The sequence below is a fragment of the Rana temporaria genome, chromosome 2 (genome assembly GCF_905171775.1).
Source record: "Rana temporaria chromosome 2, aRanTem1.1, whole genome shotgun sequence".
In the NCBI taxonomy this organism is placed as follows: Eukaryota; Metazoa; Chordata; class Amphibia; order Anura; family Ranidae; genus Rana; species Rana temporaria.
The window spans coordinates 245,005,655-245,033,585 of record NC_053490.1 but is presented as its reverse complement, the minus strand read 5'-3'; the positions used below and the strand labels follow the sequence as shown (position 1 = coordinate 245,033,585).

General features: G+C 41.7%; 1 protein-coding gene across 1 annotated transcript in view; it reads right to left on the bottom strand.

Annotated features, from left to right (window-relative positions):
* The window catches only part of LOC120926622 (dynein beta chain, flagellar outer arm-like), a 533,844-nt gene that overhangs the window by 182,344 nt on the left and 323,569 nt on the right, over positions 1 to 27,931 (bottom strand). The window contains 1 exon segment of the mRNA XM_040336739.1: positions 24,595 to 24,706. Coding sequence (XP_040192673.1) covers positions 24,595 to 24,706 — 112 coding nt within the window.

Below are 27,931 nucleotides of genomic sequence, written 5' to 3'. Positions count from 1 at the left end.
TGGAGAAAGGGACTGGGAGCCTATCTCACCTGTGGACAGAGACCCCATTTCACCTGTGGACAGAGACCCCATTTCACCTGGGGACAGGGACCCCATCTTGCTTAGGGATAGAGACCCCCATCTCCCCTGGAAACAGGGAGCCCATCTTAGCAGCATGGGGTCGCATTAGGATAGAGAGGGATCTAGCAGTACCCGCATGGGGTGGCTGGAGAATGGGTGATCCAGCAGTACCAGCAAGGGGTCACTGGAGATGATGGGGAGGGAAATAACAGTATCAGCAAGGTGGTTGGAGGCTGGGGGGGGGGGGGGTACAGCAGTATCAGTGCTGGGTGGGTGGAGGACAGAGGAGGGTCTAGTAGTACCAGTGTGGGATGGCTGAAGGACAGGGGGGTCTTTTAGTACCAGTGCAGGGTGGCTGGAGAATGGGGGGTACAGCAGTACCAGCGCAGGGTGGCTGAAGAATGGGGGCGGCAGAATGCACTTTTGACTGTAGAAAAAAATCCTTGCACTGGCCGTGTCTGTACACCTGGATAGGAGGAGCAGTGAGGGTAGATGCATATAGAGAAAGCAATCTTTCCATATTCCTTCTGCTTGCCTTTCTATGCCTGCAGGAGGGAAAGGAGGAGGAGCAGGCATTCAGAGGCCGTAGGAGAAAAATGGAGAGATAAAATCCTCTTTATGCAGCCGCCCCAGCCGCTCCTCCTATCTAGCTCTCTGCCCCGTGTGCTCTCCAGCCTCCCTGTGCTCTTTCCCTAACCCCCCTCATTCCTGCAGCTCTGCCGGGTTTCCCACTCCTCTCTCTCATCAGCTGCTACGGGGGAATTGTCAGGATGGAGAATGGGGAAGGGGCCGGTAAATGTGTCTTTTTCTGAATGGAGAGTCAGCTTCTGGCGTGCGTTGCACCGACAACCAGATGTGACGTTGTTTGGATTTGAAACCGGAAATTACGTCAATGCATTTTGCCCTCCCACAGGGCGTCATCAAGGACTGTGTTTACATGTTTACAATGTTTATTGTGTTTATGAATGGACAAGAAGCGCTTTACAGAGTTAACACTGTCCATTCATTCTGTGTAGCTGAGGCTGCAGAGAAAGATTGAGGACTTTGTCCTCAGTCTCTTTCTCTGTCTCAAAGGGGGAACATCAGAGGTCTGTTTAGACCCCCAATATCTCACCAAAGCCCCCCCACGGGCTTCTTAAAAATTGTAAAAAATAATGTAAAGAAAAATAATAAATAAAATAACAAAAATTTAAAACTTCTGATACCAGTGGCGGAACTACAGGTGTCACAAAGGTCCTAATTGCAACCGTGGCCTGGTGTTCCACCACCGGGCTCAGAGGTAGGGGGTCCTAGCCATGGGTCAGGGGAACCCTTCATGGTTTAATCAGCTTTTCCAGCTATCTTCAGGAAAACTTCAAGAAAAGCTTGCGTTTAAGCCATAAATATCCACTTGCAATTTCTAAATGTTGCCATATTTGAACAAGAATGATAAGCAGAAACAGGGCTACAACAAGGTGAAGTGAAACTTGTTTGTCCTGCAGAGTGATGTAACAGGTTCACTTTAATGTTTGCACCACCAGCTGCACAAACAAATCCTCCCTTCACTTCCCTGCTGCTCTGTTCAGTGGCCCCACGAGGAGCATATACTCACCTTACCTTTGCTCTCCTCTTGTTCTATTTGGTTGTCCCTCCAGGAGCACATACTCACCTCCCTTCACTCCCCTCATGCTCTGTTTGGTGACCCCCTCCAAGGCACATACTCACCTTCCCTTTGCTATTCTCGTACTCTGTTTGGGGGCCCCTCTAGGATCCCATACTCATCTTCCCGCCCCTCTCTTCCTTCTCTGTATGGTATCCCTACCAGTAGCACATACTCAACTTCTCTTTGCTTCCCAGCTGTTCTCGGCACCTACCCTGTTCTGAGGTCCCACTAGTAGTACATATTTGCCTTCCTTTCCCTGCTTCTCTGTTCTATGGTCCCATAATGAACTAATACTTGCCTACCCTTTACTTCAATGCTGCTCTGTTCAGTGACTCCACCAAGAGCACATACTCACCTTCACTTCCCTCTCCTCCTGCTGTATTCTGAGATCCCACCAACAACACGTACTCACCTTCACTTTATTTCCCTTTTTCTCTGTTCTGTGGTCTCACCATGAATACATAATCACCTTCCTTTTGCTTCCTTGTTGCTCTGTTTGGTGGTCCGCCAGGAGCACCTACTCAAATTGCTATCCTTCTCCTCCTGCTCTGGTCAGTGGCCCCACCAGAAGCACCCATAGGTGTGTGCAGCCTATTGCTTTAGGGTGTGCACCCCAAAGCTCCAACACATATGCGTTTGACATACAGTATTTACCAAACTCTTCCCCGCTCTCCATCCTGAAAAATGGGAGAAAGGGGGAGCAAGGGAACACATGGGTGACCCGGGCAACATAAGGAAGAGGAACAGGGAAAGGAGGGTGGCATATATTAGTACCGATCCCCTATATTTTCCTCCTGTGGCAGCTGAATGTTGACAAAAGGGAGAGGAGGAGAATCCTACTTTCAGCTGCTGCAGGAGGAAAATACAGATCAGTCCCATTAAATTCCACCCCAGTCGCCTCTCGTGTCCAGGTTCTGAGGACTGGCAAGGAAGGATTGCGGTTTACCTGTCACCTGCCCACCATTGAAAGGTTGCCAACCCCAGGATTAGGGTGTGCCTAGGTACATCTGGCACACCCCTTGCGCACGCCTATGGAAGCACTTACTCACATTACTATCCCTCTTCTCCTGCTCTGTTCTGAGGTCCCACCAGCAGCACATACTGACCTTCCTTTCACTTCTCTACTGCTCTGTTCAGTGGCCCCACCAGAAGCACCCATAGGTGTGTGCAGCCTATTGCTTTAGGGTGTGCACCCCAAAGCTCCAACACATATGCGTTTGACATACAGTATTTACCGGACTCTTCCCCGCTCTCCATCCTGAAAATGGGAGAAAGGGGGAGCAAGGGAACACATGGGTGACCCGGGCAACAGAAGGAAGAGGAACAGGGAAAGGAGGGTGGCATATATTAGTACCGATCCCCTATATTTTCCTCCTGTGGCAGCTGAATGTTGACAAAAGGGAGAGCAGGAGAATCCTACTTTCAGCTGCTGCAGGAGGAAAATACAGATCAGTCCCATTAAATTCCAACCCTGTCGCCTCTCATGTCCAGGTTCTGAGGACTGGCAAGGAAAGATTGCGGTTTACCTGTCACCTGCCCACCATTGAAAGGTTGCCAACCCCAGGATTAGGGTGTGCCTAGGTACACCTGGCACACCCCTTGCGCATGCCTATGGAAGCACCTACTCACCTTATTATTCCTCTTCTCCTGCTCTGTTCTGAGGTCCCACCAGCAGCACATACTGACCTTCCTTTTACTTCTCTAATGCTCTGTTCAGTGGCCCCACCAGAAGCACCTACTCACCTTACTATCCCTCTTCTCCTGCTCTGTTCTGAGGTCCCACCAGCAGCACATAATCACTTTCCCTCAACTTCCCTGCTGCTCTGTTCGGTGGCCCCACCAACAGCACTACTCATCTTCCCTTTGCTCCCCTGCTGCTCCCTTTAGCCACCCAGAGCAAAGAAAGCTACATAGTAATTTCTAGTATGAGGGAGAATATAATTCTATACCTCATTCCTCTTCTTCTTGTATGCACCCACTCGTCTTATGTGGACAGAAAGAGTATCCTTGGCTTTGTGTAGATTCCAAGTTGTGACTTAAAGCTCACATAGCGCTTTCTTTGCTCCCAGTGGCCAAACAGAGCAAAGAGTAATCGTTATCTCTCATTCAAATCAGTGCACACATATATTTATTTACATATTGTACAACAGAAAATAGCTATAGCATTATGCTAATATTGAATTAAATGTGTGTGTATTGTTAGTTTCCCTTTAATTAAGTTTTTCTCGTGAATTTATAGTACAGTAAAGAAAGACATTTATATTGTAGAATTTCTGAATAATGATAAACATAAACACAAAGCAGAGTAATCAGGGTTAGAACAAAGCAAAAGCCAACAATAACTATAATTGGGACCCATTGTTTTTTGGACAGATTTTTTTATTGTTATTACCTGAAACTGTATTTAAATAATTAGTAAAAAAAGAGAGTATTTCAGTAAAAAGGCCTACTTTATACAAAGAAAATGCATTTGCTCCCCACTGTATTTTCTTAAAGATCCATGAAGTAATTATCTTTGGCAGAACATGAAAAAAAAAACGAACATTTTAAGACAACTTGAAATTATCTCCTATTGTATCGTGTAGTGGCAGAAACAATGGCTGTGATTACTAAACTACATTATGCTCTTACTGTGTGGCAATCAAAACGAGTACAGCCTAACATTAAGCTAAAATGTTAATAGCATATCCAAGCAAAAAAAAGCAATACATTAGATAAGCACAAAGGAAACGCTACATATGTTCAAACCTATTAATCTATTTCAGTCTTTGTGATTGTTAGTAATGCACTGTCAATCGGTGTCAAATGTAGGATTTTACTAATGGGAAGCAATCTACGGTCATTAATCTAGTTGTGTTTCACATGAAGCATAAACAAGATCATAGTGTGCTACTGCCCTCTAGTGTAGTATTTCTTTAAGAAGAGGAGCAAAGCTTTTCTTTTCGGCTTATTTGTGTGATGTAAACAATTCCAGTTTCGCAATGCAGATAATTGAATCATGTCTTCCCTTATAATTAGACTAGGCATAGTGACACACACATAAAGTACAACACTAGGTAACTGCCAGCACAAATGTTGAAAACAATTACAAACACAGAGAGGAACAACTGAATTTTTTCAATGAGGCCGTGGTTTTGTGAGTAACAGATATGATAGTGTGTGGATTTACTAAAAGAAGCAAGTGAACCTGTATTCAGAGAATCGCATGCAGAGGATTTAAAAGGATTAAAAAACACGATGGGATTATTGAAATTAAAGTTGTATCACTGACCTAAGTGAACATTTTTCTTCTTTAGTAAATTAACTCTATTAGCCAGATTCAGAGAGAGTTAGGCCGGCGTAGCAGTAGATACGCCGACCTAACTCGGAATCTGCACCGTCCTAAGTTTAAGTGTACTCTCAAACTGAGATACACTTAAACCTATCTAAGATACGATGGCCTGTGCCGTCGTATCTTAGGGTGCAATTTTTCCTTTGGCCGCTAGGTGGCGCTTCTGTTGAGTTCAGCGTAGAATATGTAAATGCCTAGATACGCCGATTCACGAACGTACGTGCTCCCGTCGCAGTAAAGATATGCCGTTTACATAAGGCATTTTCCGGCGTAAAGTTATTCCATCAAATAGCTGGCCTAGTCAATGTTAAGTATGGCCGTCGTTCCTGCATCGAAATTTGAAAATTTTACGTCGTTTGCGTAAGTCGTCCGTGAATAGGGCTGGACGTAATTTACGTTCACGTCGAAACCAATACGTCCTTGTGGCATACTTTGGAGCAATGCACACTGGGATATGTACACGGACGGCGCATGCGCCGTTCGTAAAAAACGTCAATCACGTCGGGTCACCCCCCATTAACATAAAACACGCCCCCTCATCCTCATTTGAATCAGGCGCGCTTACGCCAGACACATTTCCGCTACGCCGCCGTAAGTTAGGAGGCAAGTACTTTGTGAATACTTAAGGCGGCGTAGCGTAAATACGGTACGCTACGCCGCCTTAAAGATGCGCGCCCCTACATCTAGCTATATGGCTGCAGAATGGGAAAAATTTTGGCACAAGAGTTCTATGTTCCATTTTAGTTTTATATAACAAAACATTGTGGTGGATTTAGTAAAGGTAAATAGACTGTGCACTTTGCAAGTACAAGTGCTCCAGAGCTTAGTAAATGAGGGGAAGCTTCACTTTGCAAAGAATATTCAATCACATGCAAGGAAAATTTATAAAAATATATATTTTTTTTTTTGCTTGCACGATTGGACAATGCAAGACAGAAGAGCTTCTGCTCATTTACTAAGCTCTGGAAAAACTGTACTTGCCTTTAGTAACCCAGTGTAAGGTGTAAAAAAGCTTTTTGCGCAGAACTCCTGCCAACTGAGGACCTCCTTCCAGGTCTAAGTGTAGTGTTACTTCTCCATTTCCAGTACCTGTGTGCACAGTAGAAGGTAGAAGCCATACCTCCCAACTTTTTGAGATGGGAATGAGGGACACCTATCAGCAAAAGTATGCAGCCATAGGACACACCCCTTGTCACACCCCCTTAAAGGAGAATTGTACAAGTTTGGTTAAACCCACAAGTGATTTTTTTTACCACTACTATTCCATTATATTGGCTTTTGGAATTTACAGATGCAGCAATTTAGAAATTGGATGAAAGGTTTAGTGCTGGAAAACACTTTTTGATAGATAAACAGTAAATTTTATATATATCTATATAGATCAGACCAAAATGAGGGACAAATGAGGAGCAAAGAGGGACAGAGGGACATTGCTCCAAATCAGGGACAGTCCCTCGAAATAAGGGACAGTTGGGAGCTATGTAGAAGCTGGAGAAAGTGGGTACGGATCTCACTCTAACTGTATGTAAGTCTGACATGAGATATACAGTACCTCATTCTGTGCATTGCGCTATGCGTTCTCTAATCCACACTGCCTCATTCTATACTCTGCGCTGTGCCTTTATTACTCCCCCCCCTCCATTCTGTAATACACTATATTGCCAAGAGTATTGGGATGCCTGCTTTTACACACACATGAACTTTAATGGCATCCCAGTCTTAGTCCGTAGGGTTCAATATTGAGTTGGCTCACCCTTTACAGCTATAACAGCTTCAGTTCTTCTGGGATAGCACATTTGTATGGTCAGGCACTGATGTTGAACAAGAAGACCTGTCTCACAGTCTCTGCTCTAATTCATCCCAAAGGTGTTCTATCAGGTTGAGGTCAGGACTCTGTGCAGGCCAGTCAAGTTCCTCCACCCCAAACTCGCTCATCCATGTCTTTATGGACCTTACTTCAGGGTAACAGCATTGATCCTTAGTAGCCTCATGTAACCCATATCAACCAATCAGTGAGCAGTAATATTGTGCAGTAACCTCTGGCAACCAATCAGTGAGTGACAATGATGTGGAGAAACCTCTAGCAACCAATCAGAGAGCGGCAACATGCTGTTGGCGATCAGTGGTTGCTGCCTGTAAAAAAAGATGGAGGAAGACAGAAAACAGAATCTACGCAATGTGCATAGTCAGATTGTGTTTTCTACTTCCATTTAGGGTATGGTGCCTTGACACGGAATGAACGGGCAGTGTATCACCTCTTGTGACAATCAATAGAGATGCCGGCACACAGTAGAGGATCCATATCATTCCAAATAATTGATATAGTTGATTAACAGTGACTCAAGCAGGCTAAATATAACTAAAAGACATAGGCCCGGATTCAGATAGGAGATACGACGGCGTATCTCCTGATACGCCGTCGTATCTCTGAGTGCGGGCCGTCGTATCTATGCGCCTGATTCAGAGAATCAGTTACGCATAGATTTCTCTAAGATCCGACAGGTGTAAGTGTCTTACACCGTCGTATCTTAGGCTGCATTTTCAGGCTGGCCGCTAGGTGGCGCTTCCGTATGTTTACGCGAGGAATATGCTAATTAGGTAGATACGGCAATTCAGAAACGTACGTTCGGCCGGCGCAATTTTTTACGTCGTTTACCTGCGGCTTTTTTCGGCGTATAGTTACCCCTGCTATATGAGGCGTAGCTAATGTTAAGTATGGCCGTCGTTCCCGCGCCGAGTTTTGAAATTTTACGTCGTTTGCATAAGTCATACGCGAATAGGGCTTTATGTCATTTACGTTCACGTCGAATCCAATACATCCTTGCGGCATACTTTAGAGCAATGCACACTGGGATATTTTACGGACAGCGCATGCGCCATTAAAAAAAACGTCAAAAACGCGGGGGGTCAAGTAAAATTTAAATAAAACACGCCCCCAACATCCCCATTTGAATTAGGCGGGCTTACGCCGCCACACATTCGTTACGCCGCCGTAACTAAGGGCGCAAGTTCTTTCTGAATACAGAACTTGCGCCCAAAGTTACAGCGGCGTAACGTATCAGGGATACGTTACGCCAGCAGAAAGATCCGCTGATCTTTCTGAATCTGGCCCATAGAGATTCCAGTAGTTGTCTTTTTTGTAATTTGGTTGGGCTGCTCAGTCTAAAATGCCCAGGCCTATTTTTTGTCTCAGTCCAAGCCTGCTCTGTGCTGTGTGTTCCCTATTCCACATCTCATCATTCTGTACTCTGTGCTGTGCAGTCCCTATTCCATGCACAACTTCATTCTGTGCTCTGTGCTGTGCAATCCCTATTCCATGCACACCTTCATTCTGTGCTCTGTGCTGTACAGTCCCTATTCCACGCACACCTTCATTCTGTGATCTGTGCTGTACAGTCCCTATTCCACGCACACCTTCATTCTGTGCTCTGTGCTGTACAGTACCTATTCCATACACAACTTCATTCTGTGCTCTGTGCTGTGCAGTCCCTATTCCACGCACACCTTCATTCTGTGATCTGTGCTGTACAGTCCCTATTCCACGCACACCTTCATTCTGTGCTCTGTGCTGTACAGTACCTATTCCATACACAACTTCATTCTGTGCTCTGTGCTGTGCAGTCCCTATTCCATGCACACCTTCATTCTGTGCTCTGTGCTGTACAGTCCCTATTCCACGCACACCTTCATTCTGTGCTCTGTGCTGTGTGTTCCCTATTCCACGCACACCTTCATTCTGTGCTCTCTGCTGTACAGTCCCTATTCCACCCACACCTTCATTCTGTGATGTGCAGTCCCTATTCTTTGCTCCCTCATTTTATACCCTGTGCTGTGTATTCCCTATTCCACACCTAGTCGTTCTGTACTCTAGTTTGTGTGTTTTCCTATTCCACACCAAATCATTCTATACTCTGCACTGTACAATACTTATTCCATACCATCTCAACATGTAATCTGTGCTGTAGCAAAAAAACAAAAGAACAAAATCTGGACAGCCGCACTCCAAAATTTTCTTTAAAAGAGATGTCTTTATTTTCAACTGTGCATACAGTCACTGCAAGCCCACAAAAATCAGTATGGCCAACGTTTCGCACTGGCGTCAGTGCTCAGCCATGACTAAGCACTGACGCCAGTGCGAAACGTTGGCCATACTGATTTTTGTGGGCTTGCAGTGACTGTATGCACAGTTGAAAATAAAGACATCTCTTTTAAAGAAAATTTTGGAGTGCGGCTGTCCAGCTTTTGTTCTTTTGTTTTTTTGCTATTACCGCATTGCCAGCACCCTGGTGGTTCAACAACCCCTGATCATCACGAGGCTCACCTGGAGCGGTGATAATTCTGTCTGTAATCTGTGCTGTAGGTTCCTTATTTAATACTGTCTCATTCTGTACTCTTTAATACGTGTTCTCTATTACCTACCCCCTCAGTCTGTACTCTATTTTGTACATTTCTTATTTCACGCCATCTGATTCTTTACTCTGTGCTGTATGTTCCCCATTTTACACCGCTTCATTCTGTACTCTATGCACTGTACATTTCTTACTCCACACTGCCTCATTCTGTACTCTGCGCTGTACATTTTTTACTCCACACTGCCTCATTCTGTACTCTGCGCTGTACATTTCTTACTCCACACTGCCTCATTCTGTACTCTGCGCTGTACATTTCTTACTCCACACTGCCTCATTCTGTACTCTGCGCTGTACATTTCTTACTCCACACTGCCTCATTCTGTACTCTGCGCTGTACATTTCTTACTCCACACTGCCTCATTCTGTACTCTGCGCTGTACATTTCTTACTCCACACTGCCTCATTCTGTACTCTGCGCTGTACATTTCTTATTCCACACAATCTCATTTTATATACTGTACTGAGTTTCATATTTCATACTTCTTCAATCAGTACACTGTACTTTACATTCCCTCTTCCACACCATTTTATTCTGTACTCTGTGCTGTGCATTCCTTTTTTCACACCGCCGCATTCTGTTTTCTGTGCCATGGGTTCTCTATTCCACATCGCTAATTCTGTACTCTGTTCTTTGCATTCCCTATTCCATAACAACTCATTCTGTTATCTGTGTGACATGTTTCCTTTTCCTCATCTCCTCATTCTGTTCTCTGCACTATGAATAAACTATCCCACACCTTTTCATTCTGTACTGTGCACTGTGAATTCCCTATTTCACACCACCTCATTCTGTACTCTGCACTGTGCATTTCTTATTCCACACCACCTCATTCTGTACTCTGCACTGTGAATTCCCTATTCCACACCACCTCATTCTGTACTCTGCACTGTGAATTCCATATTCCACACCACCTCATTCTGTACTCTGCACTGTGCATTTCTTATTCCACACCATCACATTCTGTACTCTGCACTGTGCATTTCTTATTCCACACCATCACATTCTGTACTCTGCACTGTGAATTTCCTATTCCACACCACCTCATTCTGTACTCTGCACTGTGAATTCCCTATTCCACACCATCACATTCTGTACTCTGCACTGTGAATTCCCTATTCCACACCATCACATTCTGTACTCTGCACTGTGAATTTCCTATTCCACACTACCTCATTCTGTACTCTGCACTGTGAATTCCCTATTCCACACCACCTCATTCTGTACTCTGCACTGTGAATTCCCTATTCCACACTACCTCATTCTGTACTCTGCACTGTGAATTCCCTATTCCACACCACCTCATTCTGTACTCTGCACTGTGAATTTCCTATTCCACACTACCTCATTCTGTACTCTGCACTGTGAATTCCCTATTCCACACCATCACATTCTGTACTCTGCACTGTGAATTCCCTATTCCACACCACCTCAGTCTGTACTCTGCACTGTGCATTTCTTATTCCACACCTCATCATTCTGTACTCTGCACTGTGAATTCCCTATTCCACACCACCTCAGTCTGTACTCTGCACTGTGCATTTCTTATTCCACACCTCATCATTCTGTACTCTGCACTGTGAATTCCCTATTCCACACCATCACATTCTGTACTCTGCTCTGTGAATTCCCTATTCCACACTACCTCAGTCTGTACTCTGCACTGTGAATTTCCTATTCCACACCATCACATTCTGTACTCTGCACTGTGAATTCCCTATTCCACACCTCATCATTCTGTACTCTGCACTGTGAATTCCCTATTCCACACCATCACATTCTGTACTCTGCCCTGTGAATTCCCTATCCCACACCACCTCAGTCTGTACTCTGCACTGTGCATTTCTTATTCCACACCTCATCATTCTGTACTCTGCACTGTGCATTTCTTATTCCACACCTCATCATTCGAACCACTGTACTATACGTTTCCTATTCCACACCACCTCATTCTGTACACTGTTCTGTACATTCCCTCTTCTACACCAATTTATTATTTATTCTGTGCTGTACATTCCCTATTCCATACTACTTGTTTTCTGTATGCTGCTCTGTACATCTCCTATTCCATATAACCTCATTCTCTGCACTGTGTGTTCTCTATTTCGTACACCTTCTATCTTTACTCTGTTCTGTGCATTCACCATTCCACACCTCCTCATTTAATACTCTGTGTTGTGCATTCCTATTCCAAAAAAAACCCCATCTCTGGCTGTACTATGTACATGTTCTCTCTGGCTCCTCTTGTTTGATTGGAAAGATGTTGAGGGTTGCTCACTGCCCAGGACTTGCATAGGATTGATTATTATACATAGAAGCACTCTTTGTTGTATTTAGGATCTGCCTACCACTAGAGCAGGGATCTCCAAACATTCTAAACAAAGGGCCGGTTTATTGTCCTTCAGACTGTCGAAGGGCCGGACTTTGGCCAGCGGGAGTGAAAAATGTCCTGGCATCAGTGGGAGTAAACATCTGGTATTAGGGGGAGGATAAGTGCCCCATTGCTGGTATCATAGGGAGGAATAGTGCCCCATTGCTGGTATCATAGGGAGAAATAGTGCCCCATTGCTGGTATCATAGGGAGGAATAGTGCCCCATTAGTGGTGTCAGCAGGAGAAATGGTGCTACATTGTCGGTGTCAAATGGCAGAATAGTGTCTCATATCATTGGGTGGGATAGTGCTCCAAGGGTCAGATAAAGGCAAGCAAAGGGCCGCATCCGGCCCTCGGGCCGCAGTTTGGAGACCACTGCACTAGAGGAAGAAGAGGATGGAGAGGACCTGTCATATCATGACATCGTGAGATTAAAGACACCTTAAATAAAATTATGTATACAGTTTCTTTTTTTTTTGGGGGGGTGTACTAGTGGGGAGAGGGGAGAATATAGGTGGAAGATCCCAAGCCCAGAGCCTAAAAAAGGTTGTCTTCTAAAGTGGCTACTGTTTTTTGTAGAAATTAGGAATTCTTTTGAATGCAATGAAAAATATGAGTAAAACCTGAATTTAATCGTATAGTTACCCACAGACAATTTACTCTACACTAGTCCTAAAAAAAGCAAACTGCTAAAATGTGAAATATAGTGATATTACAGAAACCTCCTCTGGGTCCACCTGTCCTTAAAAATGAGCTTTCTCTCAATTTACCTGTGGATGACAGCAGACATAGAAAGCAATATCATATTAAATTACAAGTACAAGTGCATCACTAGATTCACTCAAGCGGTTTAATTTCATATGGAAAAATTGCTCCAAATTGCTGTCACATGGTGACATCTGTAAGATGCCCAAAATGCAAATAGATACTATTGCAAATCACAGCATATTTCATACAAATGCTCCCCTAGGAACAAATGTGGTAAATACATGCTGCCCAGCTAACTGCGACAGGAACATTATCTTCTGTTTGTAATATTGCCTGTGAATTATGTATTGATGAAACCGTTTAAGGTGCTAATCTCTTTCATCCTCCAACATGTTTACAGTCAGCTGTACAACTAATGTTCAATTAGAAACAGAATTTTATTACCGAAAAATGCAGGTTTAAAATATGCATGCGAGATAGGAGGGGGAATGTGAACCTTGTCCTGAAATAACAGATTTTCCTTATAAAACAGCCATTTGCCAGGATTTCAAAGCCATCTGCTTTCAAAGACTACCTTCCTAGTTGTTTACCACAGGCTGTCTTGTCTGTTTTAACAACCTCCCGCGGGATTCTGCACACCTCATTATGCAAAATCACTGGATGTACATTCAATCCGACACTTCCATCTAATCTGCACACATAGCACCTTTTCTGTTATATGCAACATCCTTGCGAGACTGTACTTTACAGCCGCTAACCATGTGCAGACATTTTTGTGTTATTGTTGGTGTTCCAGGTCGAAATGTTCTACACAGGGCTCATTTCCAATTTTTGCTTTTGTGATCCAGCCATGTAAAATGTAGAAATCTCATAGCAGAGGTTGTCACTTGCTGCACAAAGCACTCAAAACCACATAAAACCTTTAAATACGTCCCAGATGTTTATAGTGCATAAAGAAAGGATACCTAATCATTCCATCTGTAACTGAAAACAGTTACTGTTTCTTCAAGCACATTACTGGAACATTGAAATATAGAAACTGACAAGCTGGTCCAATCAAGAACACATTAAAGAAAAGCAAGCCATAACAGTACAGATTACTATACTTCTATGGGTGCTCTCTGCGTACGCACCTGCACAAGTTAAGGACCAGAATGAGCTATAAACATAGGGGTGAAAGCTAGGCTACGCTTATTTAAAACGTAACCACGTTCGTTAGATATACCCACGAGGTTTGTTAAAAATAAAATATAAAATAAAAAATTGGAATGTTGATGCAACCACAGCCCACAATCACCAAATAAAATTCAAACCATTATAAACATTCTGCAGTGAGTTCAAGATATTACAATAATTACAGTAAGATGTATAATCCTGTATTTATTTTAATGTATATATGCTTGTGCAATGAGGGTCAATAGATCATAAAGAATGCCTTGTTTGACACTTGGCTGAACCCTTGCATAAGTGAAGTTTTAAAGGCATCACTGTCCCATGTTTCATTTCAATATTAGTTTAAATCTCCAAGAACCATGCCTGTTTTAAATTAAAGTACCTGTTATTCTAACATTAATGTATGTTAAAGAGAACCAGCCTGCAATGGGGACATGTAAGATTCAGAATATTCATTGTTAGTCTATTATAATAGAGAAGCCTTATTTCTCAGTGATAAGTATGTGTGCTGTTATCCACTACCATTCTCTCTTTGTCAGAGCAGAAGTGTCAGTATTAAGCTGCAAGATTCCCATGAAGGCTGACCATTTTGCTGCTTGGGCTAAAGTCTAATAACTGACACTTTGTCTATGCTGCCAGAAAAGAATACAACTCTCAATGTCCTTAGTTTTCTTTATTGTCCACTGGAAACTGCTTCTTATTACGCTAACTTGTGAACATATATTTATGTAGAGAAAGACATATTTGCGAACTACATGCCTTTTCTTTGCAGTTCTACATGATAGTTCTTTTTCCTCATGATTCAATTATATAGAAAGTAAAGTAGAATGATTGTAAATTGAGCGTTTTCTCACTGGTGGGAAACCTAAAAATCTCTGTATTTATTATATTAGTATTATGGAAGACCGACCACAAAAAAAGTTATTCTAAATAATTTTTTTTAATAACAAACATGCCATACTTATTTGCTCTGTGTCATGGTATGGCAAAGAGCAGCCTTAGTCCTCCTCTTCTCAGATTCCCCTGGTTGGCCTCCTGTCTGCTGATTACCCACCACAGCAAGCCACTTTGGCACACAAAGCGCGGTTTGGCCCTGCCCCTTGCTCCCTCCTCACTGCATGTGGTTGACAGCAGCTGGAGCCAATGCCAATTTCTGAACCTATGAGGAGGGAGAGAGTGAAGAAAGACTTTGCTCTAATGCACATCGCTGCATCTAGATCAGGCTCAGTGAAGTATGAGGGGGGGGAGCTGCACTCAGAAGGTTTTTTATCCTAATGCATTAAGGCAAAAATCCTTTGGTCTCTAGAACCATTTTAAATTGAAAATCCCAATACCATTATACTTTTTCTTAGACCTAAAACCAAATAATTTCTCTAGGTTCTCAGCTTCCCTTAGTTGTTTTTTGCTAAATAAATATTTAATAAATAGCAAAGGATTTCCAGAGCCCTATGGATTAACTAGAAAGACAGCACAGCAGTGACTCTCTCTTAGGTGTCTGATTGAAACTTAAAGACCTTCACTTCCAAACACCTTGCAAAATTATAATCCTCCCCCTCTCTGCTCTCGTCTCCTCATTTCTTGCCTAGGCAAACATGGCATAGCCTTTGGTCCACCCACCCAACTTGGAATCTTTTGTGATATCACACCACATCAGGAGACTTTAAGACTGAATCCAAGATGGTGGGTTGAAAAACCTACAAAGGCTGCAGCTGTGAAGAAGATAGCGCTGTACCTCACTGACTGGTAAGTGTACAAGGCCAGTACTCGTACCTGCTGACTTTTATTCTTGGATAGCCAGGTGAAGTTCCTCTGTAAGTCTAAGCTGTACAATAAGGAATGAGTCACTACTGATAAGCCACCCACTTCTAAAGCCCTGTACACACGCTCGGTTTTCCCAGCGGAAAAAAGTCTGGCCGTGTGTATGCTCCATCGGCACTGCCTTGCAGTGTTTCCCAAAGGGAAGTTTTAGTAAATCTGGCGGGGAAAAAAACGCCAGGAATCCCGACGGGAAAATAGAGAGCAGATTCTCTATTTTCCCACCGGGAATGCCAGCTGTTTTCCTGTCGGGAAAACTGCGAAGAAGCATACACACGTCCGGTTTTCCCGGCCAAAAGCTCTCTTGGCAGTTTTCCTGGGAGGAAAACGGGTCGTGTGTATGGGGCTTCAGTGTAAACAGAAAATCTACCTATAAAGTTTGTAAACAAAATTATTTTTAAATATGCTGTAAACAGACAAAGATACATAAGTAAAAAAAGCCTTAAGCTCCATCTGCTAACTCAAAAAGTGCATGTAAACTAATAATATGCAATATTCTAAAATGACATTTGTTTGCTCCTGGCTATATTAAATTCAATATATGCCAAACCACTGCATATCCCCTTTAAGTGTGGAAACAGCTTCCTACTGAAACTTAAAAACCTTCCAACAAAACTTTTGAAGTTTGTCCAGACATTAAAAACAAAGGACCTAGAAGCACAGCATGGCCATCACTAACTAATGGCGTTTGAACATCTCCAAACCATTAGTGCTTTATGTTTACTGCATCCAATTCATATAAATCTTGTCTACCAAACAGCATGATCCATATGAGGTCTTTTAATGAACACCGACTGAGGCACTACAAAGTTGTTTATAAAATAATTTCATAATTTTCAAGATGAACCTCCTTTTTTTCATAACTAACAGGGGTGAAAAGTAATTGCCTAAGAGCTTGATATAGTGTTGCAAAAACATTGGTGTTGGGAGCTAGTTTACCGTTTTCAGCGAAAATACAAACTGATACCTAGTTATTTTTAATGCACTGTGCAAACAAAAAAAAAGATTCTCCTATATGCATTTAGTATTATTATTTTAGTATGTAAACGATTACTAGAATGTGGAATGTGGAGGCAGCCTAGCACCATTTTGTCTATGCTCCGTTTTGAATTTAATTCTCATTGCTTGGTTAAGAAAAGTGGATAGTGTGAATAGCACTATTGCTCATAAAAAAATAACATGAATAAATAAAAGGCTCTAGACTAGGGATGAGCCGAATACCAAAAGTTTGTGTGAACTTTAGAACCCCGTTAAAGTCTATGGGACTCGAACGTTTGAAATCTAAAGTGCTAATTTTAAAGGCTAATATGCAAGTTTTTGTCCTAAAAAGTGTTTGGGGACCTGGGTCCCCAAACACTTTTAAGTGAAACAATAAAAGTGAAATATTCCTTTAAATTTCATACCTAGGGGGGGTGTCTAGTATGCCTGTGAAATAGTGCATGTTTCCCGTGCTTAGAACCGTCTCTGCACAAAGTGTCATTTCTGAAGGAAAAAATAATTTAAAAATCACTCACGGCTATAATGAATTGTCGACTCCCGGCAATTCAGAGAAAATTAATTCATAAAAAAAAAGCGTAGGGGTCACCCCAAATTCAATAACCAGGCCCTTCAGGTCTGGTATGGATATTAAGGGGAACCCCGCCGTCAATTAAAAAAAATGACGTGGGGTTCCCCCAAAATATCCATTCTAGACCCGTCAGGTCTGGTGTGGATTTTAAGGGGAACTCCACCCCAAATTTTAAAAAAATGGCGTGGAGTACCACCAAAAATCCACACCAGACCCCTTATCCGAGCACGCAACCTGGCCGGCCGCAGAAAAAAGGGGGGGACAATAAAAGAAAGAAAGAATGGTTACATTTTAAATACTGTGTTTATGCAGTATTTATTCAGTATTTTTAAAGCTTCATAACTGCCCTTCAACACCTGCCATTAATATTACAATGGCACCACACAGAGATATTTACACAAGAGACTTACTGAGCCTTAACAGCACCTAGTGTTATCTGGATGCTGGGGGCGGGGGCAGTGGAGGTTCCTGTATCCCTGCATGCACTGGGAAATAATAGAGAACTAGGACAGAGCAGCTGTACCCACAGTGCAAAGCAGGAGCAGCAACTCTGAGCATTAATACCAGTGGCAAACCTTTTTGTTTCAGTGAAGTTTACCTGGACCAAGCATAGTGTCAAAGAGATCAAACTATACAAATCCATCTTGTAGAAAAATCACAAAAATGTTTGCTATCACACCACAAGTTAACCACATCTCAAAGTAGGTCCTTTCCTCTACATTGCTTCCCTTTAAGGCACTTCCCACTAGAAAAGCTACACTTTCATGGACATTTATCAGGCATTTTTTAAGCTTTTTTAATGCTTCATAAACACAACACAAACACATCATAAACACATCATAAATAAATCATCATAAATTAGCATTGCTTCAATCTACACATGTGTGAATGGGCCCTTAAAACATAAATAAACCCACCAATTTAACTGTTTCCCAAAACAGTTACTTTCAAGGCATTCCTGTAATAACTGTAATGCCTCGTACACACGGCCGGGTTTCCCGATGAGAAAACTGCCCAAAAACCGCCGGACAAAAAAGAGAACCTGCTTTCTTTTTTCCCGCTGGCATTCCCAGCGGACTTTTTCCCCGGCAGTTTTTGGCAGTTTTCCTATGGGAAAAACTGTGATGGTGCATACACACGGTCGGGATTCCCGACCAAAGCTCACATCTGAGTTTTCCCTATGGGAACACCTCTCGTGTGTACAGGGGAAAAGTTACAGAGCAGGTTCTCGGTTTTCCCCCCGGGATTTCCGACGGATTTTTTCCCATTGGGAATCCCGGTCGTGTGTATGAGGCATTATAGTTACTTAATTGCTTATGTTAGCTGTCAAGCAAACTGTGCAACCATCAAATGGCCAAATGGATGGTGTCAGTTGATCACATGTTCTGCACCATGGCCACTGCAGATCACAACAGAGGCTACGATGGCAGCTTCCTTGGCTGTAAAGGATAGGAAGTTCGAGTTTCTCTTTAATACGCTAAAACATTTATGTCAAGTAACAGTGAGAACCATACACAAATACATGATACAGCGGGGAGAACATGCTTGTATGTACAGTACTAGGTGTACTTAAAGGGTATGTAAACCCTAACAATAAACATCTCTTATTTGCTCACTTCTGGTCTGTTAAATATAACATTTAAAGCATTTCATTATATTTGTCGGATACGTGAATAAAAAAACTATTAATCCTGTCAGAAATCCTATAAGCTGAAAACTTCTTGTGCTCTCTGCCTGTGCTGCATTCTTATCATTTACACTGTTCCAAGTTAGCTGAAAAGAATACAGAACCCATCCCCTATAAGCTATGGGGTAACAGAAAAAGAAAGGTTACTCTAGTGCAGTTCTAGTATGACAAAACTGCTTATGTATAGATATAGTATATTGAATAAGCATCCCCCTAGGACATCACGTGTGTTCCTAGAAGGATTACAGGGTAAAAATAAAGGAAAAATGCCTGAAAAAAATAAAATAATACAGGCTAGAGTTGGGAGAACCGTGTGGGCCGACCAAAAGTTCAGCCGGAACATCGCCTGTTCGTCAGTTAGGCCCCTTTGACACTACTGCGACTTCAAAGTCAAGTGATTTTACTTTGATTTTGCCAAGATTCGCGGCCACGATTTTGCCCCTGATATTAGGGATTGACTGTGTGACTCGCATCAAAGTTGGACCAAAGTAGTGCAGGGACTGCTTTGAAGTCGGAACAACTTAAAGTCGTGCTAATATGAATGGTTGTCATTGGGAATCATGGGAAATGACTTGTCATGCTACTTTGCAGTCCCAAATCATGGGATAAGTCGTACAAGTGTGAAAGTGGCCTTAGGCAAACACCTGAATTTTCTGCACAGTGCATTCTCAGCCCTGATTGGGCAAAGCTGTTAAGGAACGGGGCTGGGAAGTACTGCCTCCTTGTGTCATCACCGACCGGTGCATGCTGGGTCAGTGATGTCACAAGGGGGCGGTGCCGCTAGGTGATGTCGCCTTGTGGCTCTGCCCCTTACCTATATAAGAATTGTCAAACAGTGAAGACTGCAGTAGGTGGTTAGCCTTCACTGCGCGCAGATTTTTTTTTTTCGGGACCAGTGGTACATGGGGGGACATTATTTTTTTATTTTTAATAAAGGAATCGTCATAAACAATTTGTGTGTTTTTATTTCTTTTTGATCCTTTTTTAGTGAATGGGTAGGGGTACTATGTACCCCATACTCATTCACATGGGGGGCCCCTGGTTATAAGCTTTAATATTACAATGACCGCCAGCCGCGAGCGATCGTGGGCACAAGGGGCAGAACAGGGAAGTGTGTGTGTAAACACACACATCCCTGTTCCGTTCAGTGAGGAAAAACAGATCGTGAGTTCTAATAGCTAGGAACGATGATCTGTAATTTCCTCATTCCCTCTAGGTCAGTCCCCTCCCCCTACAGTTAGAAACACACTAAGGAACACAATTAAGCCCTTGATCGCCCCCTAGTATTAACCCATGTCCTGCCAATGACATTTTTACAGTAATCAGTGCATTTTTATAGCACTGGTTGCTGTACAAATGCCAATGGTCCCAAAAATGTGTCAAAAGTGTCCGATGTGTTCGCCATAATATCACAGTCTCGATAAAAATCGCAGATCGCCGCCATTACTAGTAAAAAAAAAATTATAATAATAAAAATCCTATAAATCTATTATCTATTTTGTAGACACTATAACTTTTGTGCAAACCAATTAATATATGTTTATTGCGATTTTTATTTCCAAAAATATGTAGAAGAATACATATCGGCCTTAACTGAGAAAAAAAATAGCTTTTTTTTTTAAAAAAAATGGGGATATTTATTATAGCAAAATGTACAAAATATTGTGTTTTTTTCAAAATTGACGCTATTTTTTTGTTTATAGCGCAAAAAATAAAAATTGCAGAGATGATCAAATACCACCAAGAGAAAGCTCTATTTGTGAGAAAAAAAGGACGTCAATTTTGTTTGGGTACAACATCGCATGACTGTACAATTGTCAGTTAAACCGACGCAGTGCTGAATCACAAATAATGGCCCGGTCATTGGGCAGCCAATTCTTCAGGGGCTGAAGTGGTTAAAACAAATACACTTGTTGCTTTTTTTTTTTTAGGTAATCTAATCATGGTATACTATAATCAGTAATCAGAAATTAATACATCTTTACTACTCTTTTTCCTGTACTGCAATAATTAGCTTTTTTACGTGTAATTTCTGATGAAGTTCAAGATATGGTACTTATAGATCATCTACTATATATTTGAATGGACATTTGGATATAAAAAATAAGAGTCTGTCATGGGAGAAATGTAGGCTTTTGTCAGTTAATGAAGATTATTTAAATTACCAGAACAGTGTTTCCATAAATGGCCCATGCCCAGAGTATCAGACATAGTCCATCAGATACATGGATTTAACACTCTGGTGGACACATGTCTGACAGTACCAGCCTTTATTATCTGCCAGAGCAGTTTTGTTCAGTCAATGCCCTAGCATTTTTTCTGCTAGCTTATTCCTAAACACTGGGTAGTGTGTCTCTAGGGCACATACAATGGCTCATTACATGGAATTGAGAAGTGGTCAGCAGCTGCAGACCATTAACTCAGCTTGAGTCTGGTCTTCTAGCAGCATTTTCCATCATGTGTATAATTATATCCAAGATGTTCCTTTGAGTGACTGTATATCAGAACTAATTTTCTGTTTAAACACTCTATGTGCTGAATCTCCTGGACAATTATTTATTTGGATGTTGCTGCTGCAATGTAAATTTGCCAAATATCTGTTCTGTCTTTTGCTGGTAACTAAGACATTATAAACCGTACATGCATTTGATAAATATACATATTTACGGCTTTAAAAGATGAATTTATTTTTATAGTTATTGAAATCTTTTATCAGTTTTTAGGAAAACAAAATATCTATTCCACAAGTAAACTGTATGGATAATTTTTGGCAACCAGAGTACTGGAGAAAATAGAACAAGGAATCCAAAGCTACAACACGCTATACTACACTGTGTTATGTTTTGATATGCTATGTACTGTATGAACAACAGCTCCATATTAGCACCCAGTTTTATAGCTTAAAGGAACACTAAAGGCAAACTTTTTTTTTTAATTAGTTTTGGACAGAGTGTGGAAGGGTTAGAATATATACATATTTAAACATTTTTTTTACAGAATCCATAGGCTACAGCACCCACTGTTACTTTTTCTATTAACAATGCTTTTTACTTTGATACAGTGTCGTACACTCAGAATGAAATCCTGTTGACTGCAACTTGCTTTGCATGTCACCTAAGGATTGAATTGCACTGTAAATGGTGTAGATTGTTGAGCAAATCTCAGGTTTCTTTTGCACACATACTACAAGACACTGGCGATGACCTCCTTGGTAAATATGTATATATACTATTGTACTTCCTTAAAGGTTTACATAAGATGAATGAAACATGTAAGGGAAACAGACAACTAGGACACCTTAGGCAGCAGCTTTTATGAATTTTCCGTCAACTCAGGCTGCTGGCCTCTCATACACTCATGAAAATTCCTGAATATTTATGTCTGCCCATATATGCAGCTTCATGAACACATAGTAAAATATACCTAGTAGCAAAATGGCCATGCGGGAAGTGCCAGATAGATTTGCCTTCCTTTGTCTCACTTCAGTTTGCTTCACTTTGAATAATGTTACTTCCCCAGAACTAGTATGGAACATAGAAAAACTGAAGTGTGGGCCAGAAAAAAGGCATGGTGGCCAATAGAATATTCCCCTTTTTTTTAAACATGGGGGAGGAGGGAGTTATTTGTTCGATTCATTTTTTTGTTTTGTATTTTTATCCCAAATATGTTTAAATTCACTTACTGTTGATTGACCACCTCTACTGCAAATATGTACCGTACTTTTGGTTTAAGAGAATTGCATCCCTTATCTGAGGATTGTTAGGGCTCATTCATATGTGTGTTTATTGTGAAGAAGGAAGCAATGCTCATTATGCTCCTATGGCATTTATGATGTGTTTATGGCGTGTTATCCTTGTGTTTATAAAGCGAAAATACTTCAAGAATGCTCAATACATGTACACGGAAGCGTTGGTTTTCTAGTGGGAAGTGCTTAAAGGGGAAGTGATGTAGTCAAAATAAATAATACCTGCTGGGTGACTTGTTGCATGACCAGTTTTTTTGTATGCGTCACAATAGCTCAACATAAGTAAAAGAGAAGAGCACACAGGCTCTTGTGCAAAACCTTTTTTTCGGTCATTGTGGATGACAGGCCTAGCCTTACCTACATTTGTGAATGCATTGATTTTATTGATTTCTTTTTATTTAATAAATAGGTTTTGCACCAGAGCCCGTGTGTGCTTCTCTTTTGCTTATGTTTACAGTGTTCAGTGCCTGATGATCCAGGGAGCATCTAGGGGCCGGATTCAGAAAGAGATACGACGGTGTATCTCCTGATACGCCGTTGTATCTCTGAGTCCGGCCGGTCATATCTATGGGATTGATTCAGAGAATCAGTTACGCATAGATATCCCTAAGATCAACAAATGTTTGAGAGCTGGTTCTCAATTTTTCCAACAACAAAAGTTCTTGTCGGAAATTCCGATTGTCTGTATGCAATTCCGACGCACAAAAATCCTATGGATGCTCGTAATCACTGAACTTTATTTTTCTCGTTGTAGTGTTGTACGTTACCACGTTCTTAACGTTCGGAATTTCCAACAACATTTGTGTGACCATGTGTATGCAAGACAAGTTTGAGCCAACATTCCGTCAGAAAAAAATCCACGGTTTTGTTGTCGAAATGTCCGATCGCGTGTCTGTGGCATAACACACACAATAAATGCTCTACCTGCTGTTTAGGTGCGGTTAGAGAGCAGCACTATTGAAATCAATGGAAGCGGTTGACAAGCATCAATGTCTTATGAAGAAAGCAACATGCTGCTTAATTTTTAACAGGACACAACACTACCGATCCTGTGTGAACAGCACTGTGTGGTACTATTGTAAAATTCATTACAGGCATGAGGAGCAGCTTTGAGGCTTTGGAAATGAATAAATACTGTATAAGCACATAGAATTAGCATACATGTGAACAAGCCCTTACACAGATATTGTGCCTTAAGTGACACTAAATGCTTATTCTCCAAAAATAATTCATACACATCAACTACTAAATGGCCTTGCAATCTATGTTTCTTGAAATAATTTCCTACTGTGTTTTCTTGCCTCCTTGTAATGTCCTTCATTAGCTTCCACATGTTTGAAATGATCAGTGCATGTTAGTTGATGTCATGGGAACTATTCTATGCACACTACATTTCCCATAGTCCACAGTCCATATACTCTAATCAATCTAAGAAGCAAGCATGGAGAATGAACATAGCCACCCCTTAAAAGGAAATCAGACCACAGCAATGTGAATGTAGAGGTTTCAGAGTAGCTGAGAGCAATAGAAGGTACTTTTTTGAGTTAAGAATACATACCTAAATAGATTTTTTTATTTTTTAAACCAGAGTTTAGTGTTACTTTAAAGCGGTTGTAAACTCCGCTTTGTGATTTTTACATACAGGTAAGCCTATAATAAAGCTCACCTGTAGGTAAAATAAATATCTTCTAAACGTGCACTGTTTATTAGATATTCACCCTGCATCCAGCTACTGAGATCAGTGGCGCATGCGCTCTGAAGGTCCAGCCTACCGTTCCATATCTTCAAAGCTTCTTGTCAGAACCAAGGACTACCATGTGCATGCATCATTGCAGCTACGGCCACTCACAGCACCAGAGCCCACAAACCCTGAAGAAAGGCCAGGGGTACATGTCAGCCATGACCAGGCGCCCCTGGAAGGCCTTCGTTCTAAGGTAAGTATTTCATAATGTGCTAGTAAGCGATGCATACTAGCACATTATGCCATTGTCTTGCAGGTTGTTTTTTTTGTGGTTTACTACCACTTTAAATAGCTTGAATAAGTGTCATTGGGCACTTTGTTATACTATCACTTGTTACGGTACCTCCAGTTTCCTCTGTGTCCTTGTCGTTTAATAACGATTCTTCCATATGCTTGTCAGGTTCAGAGGGAGAAACTATTAGGGAAGGGTCTTCAGTAGATGTTTCCTTTTTCATCTAAAGCCACATAATAAAAAAAAAAAAACACAAATCCTATTACACTAAACTTTAGTTTTGTCAAGAAAAGAAATACACTAAACTTAGTATGGTTTAGCACTGCATGCAACACATATTTACATCACAGCACCTACTGCAACAAGGTACTAAAAACACTGTTTTAGTTATGATTACATTATTTGGCAATTCTTTGTAAATGCTTTGGTTTGTTGAATTACCCGCCGCAAAACTGCCGTGCAAATTGTAGTAACACACATGTACATAATGACTTTTGTTGACACAGGAGTTTACATCTTTAAGGGCCCCTTATGGAAGCACATATCCAGGGAAGAGTATACAGGCTATTGGATCAGTAGCTGGTCCACATGCTCTAAGCAAAACAACCTACAGGCCCCATACACACGAGAGGATTTATCCGCAGATACGGTCCAGCGGACCGTATCCGCGGATAAATCCTCTCGAGGATTTCAGAGGATTTCTATGCGATGGCGTGTACACACCATCGCATTGAAATCCCCGCTGAAATCCTCTGCCGATGACGTGTCGCGCCGTCGCCGCTATTATGACGCGGCGACGGGCGCGACGCTGTCATATAAGGAATTCCACGCATGCGTCAAATCATTACGACGCGTGCGGGGAATCCCTTTGGACGGATGGATCCGGTAAGTCTGTACAGACGAGCGGATCCATCCGTTGGAATGGATTCCAGCAGATGGATTTGTTGAGCATGTCAGCAAATATCCATCTGCTGGAAATCCATCCCAGGGGAGATTTATCTGCGGATAGATATCCGACGGAGTGTACACACCATAGGATCTATCCGCAGAAACCCATTTGATGGGATTTATCTGCGGATAGATTCTATGGTGTGTATGGGGCCATAGGCTTAAAGTGGATGTAAACCCCAAAAATATATATATATATATATATTTTGATGGCACAATGTAGAGAATAAGATTTCCTATCATCTGTGCCCAGTCTTGCCACACATAGTTAATCCAGCTCTGAGTAATCCTCTTTTATTGTTCAGTGAAAATTAACAGACTTCCAGATAAAAACCTGTCTAAATAAAAAGTCCTTTCCGTCCCCTTGCTTCGAGTGACATACATTACCTCTCACAATAACTGTGGATCACCCCCCATATTATGATAAACATACAGGAATGTGCATGTGTCCAAGCTAGTACACGAGATATGTAAAAACCCTGTCACTCGAAGCAAGGGGACGGAAAGGACTTTTTATTTAGACAGGTTTTTGGTTGACACAGGGAAACCCAAAGTACAGCTCACGTCACACTGGCAATTTTGTAGCAGTGATTTGTAACAGCTAAGGAAACTCTTTCCTTGGTGTTTCTGTTGCTAGGAGAAAAAGAAAAATATTGCAATTGTCAATTAAAGATCTGTGAAACTGAAATTCCAAGTGGTATGTAGACAATTAGTGATTGATTGATTTTTATAGCGTTTTGAACTAGCAAAATAATTGTCAGCTTCAGTAGTCACTCATGTTATCCAATGCAGCTGCTAATGACCATGGCAAAACCTAGCCTGTAACCAGCTATATCATCAACTTTGTATCCAGCAACAATTCGCCAGAGAGGATAAACAGAAAGATGTGTAGTTGTCACAAATTGCTGCTACAAAGTAGCCAATGTGAGATAGTCCAACTACTCTTTATTGCTCATTAAAAAGTACTGGTATTAATTAATGGCAAAATAAAACATTAACTTTGCTTAGTGTTGTAGGTAAATTTCCCTTACTCATTTGTAACCACGCAAGACTAAATAATAGATGCAGCAGGTTTATAGACAGTTGACCAGAATTTCATCCCTTATTAGGTCCTTTGTATGTAGCATTATTGCTTTTGAAATAAATCCGTAATCATTAGGTTTGCTGTGCAAAAAAACAACCTGTTCATATGATCAACAATTCTCTAGCACTGAAGGTGCAATGCAGGAAATATAGATTCTTGCAATATGCTATTGCACAGATAACAACATAATTCTCTGGAGTATAAGCACACATTGCTTAACCACTTAAGGACTGGGCCTATTTTTCAGACTCTGGGGCAGATCCTCAAAGACATTACGCCAGCGTATCTGTTGATACGCCGCGTAATTTCAAATTTTGCGCGTCATATCTTTTGGTTGGTATCCACCAATCAGATACGATGGCATCTGTGTTAGATCCGACAGGCGTACGCCTTAGTACGCCGTCGGATCTAAGATGCAATTCTCCAGCGGCCGCTGGGTGGCGTTTCAGTTCGGCTTTTTCCGGCGTATAGTTAAAGCTGCTATTTGGTGGCGTACTTAATGTTAAGTATGGCCGTCGTTCCCGCGTATAATTTAAAATATTCTACGTCGTTTGCGTAAGTCGTCCGTCAATGGGGCTGGACACCATTTACGTTCACGTCGAAAACACTGACGTCCTTGCGACGTCATTTGGAGCAATGCACCCTGAGAGTTTTGACGGATGGGGCATGCACAGTTCATTCGGCGCGGGGATGCGCTTCATTTAAATGAAACACGCCCCCTACTCGCCGCATTTGAATTCCATGCCCTTACGCCGCGAGAGATAGACTACGCCGCCGTAACTTATGGCGCAAATTCTTTCAGGATTCAAACCAAACCTGAATAAGTTGCGGCGGCGTATCGTATCTCCCATACGCTGCGCGGGTGCAGATCTTTGTGGCTCTGCCCCCATGTGTTTACAAGTTAAAATCATTTTTGTTTTTGCTAGAAAATTACTTTGAACCCCCAAACATTATATATATTTTTTTCTAACACCCTAATGAATAAAATGGCGGTCATTGCAATACTTTCTGTCACATCGTATTTGCGCATTTTTGGGGAAAAAATACACTTTTTTGAATAAAAAATTAAAACAGTAAAGTTAGCCCATTTTTTTTTATATTGTGAAAGACAATGTTACGCCGGGTAAATTTATACCCAGCATGTCACGCTTCAAAATTGCGCCCGCTCATGGAATAGTGACAAACTTTTACTCTTAAAAATCTCCATAGGCGACGTTTAAAATTTTCTACAGGTTACCAGTTTTGAGTTACAGAGGTCTAGGGCAAAGATTATTGCTCTCCCTCTAACGATCACGGTGATACCTCACATGTGTGGTTTGAACACCATTTTGATATCTGGGTGCTACTCGTGTATGCGTTCACTTCTGCACGCAAGCTCGTCGGGACAGGGCGCTTTCAATTTTACATTTTTTTTTC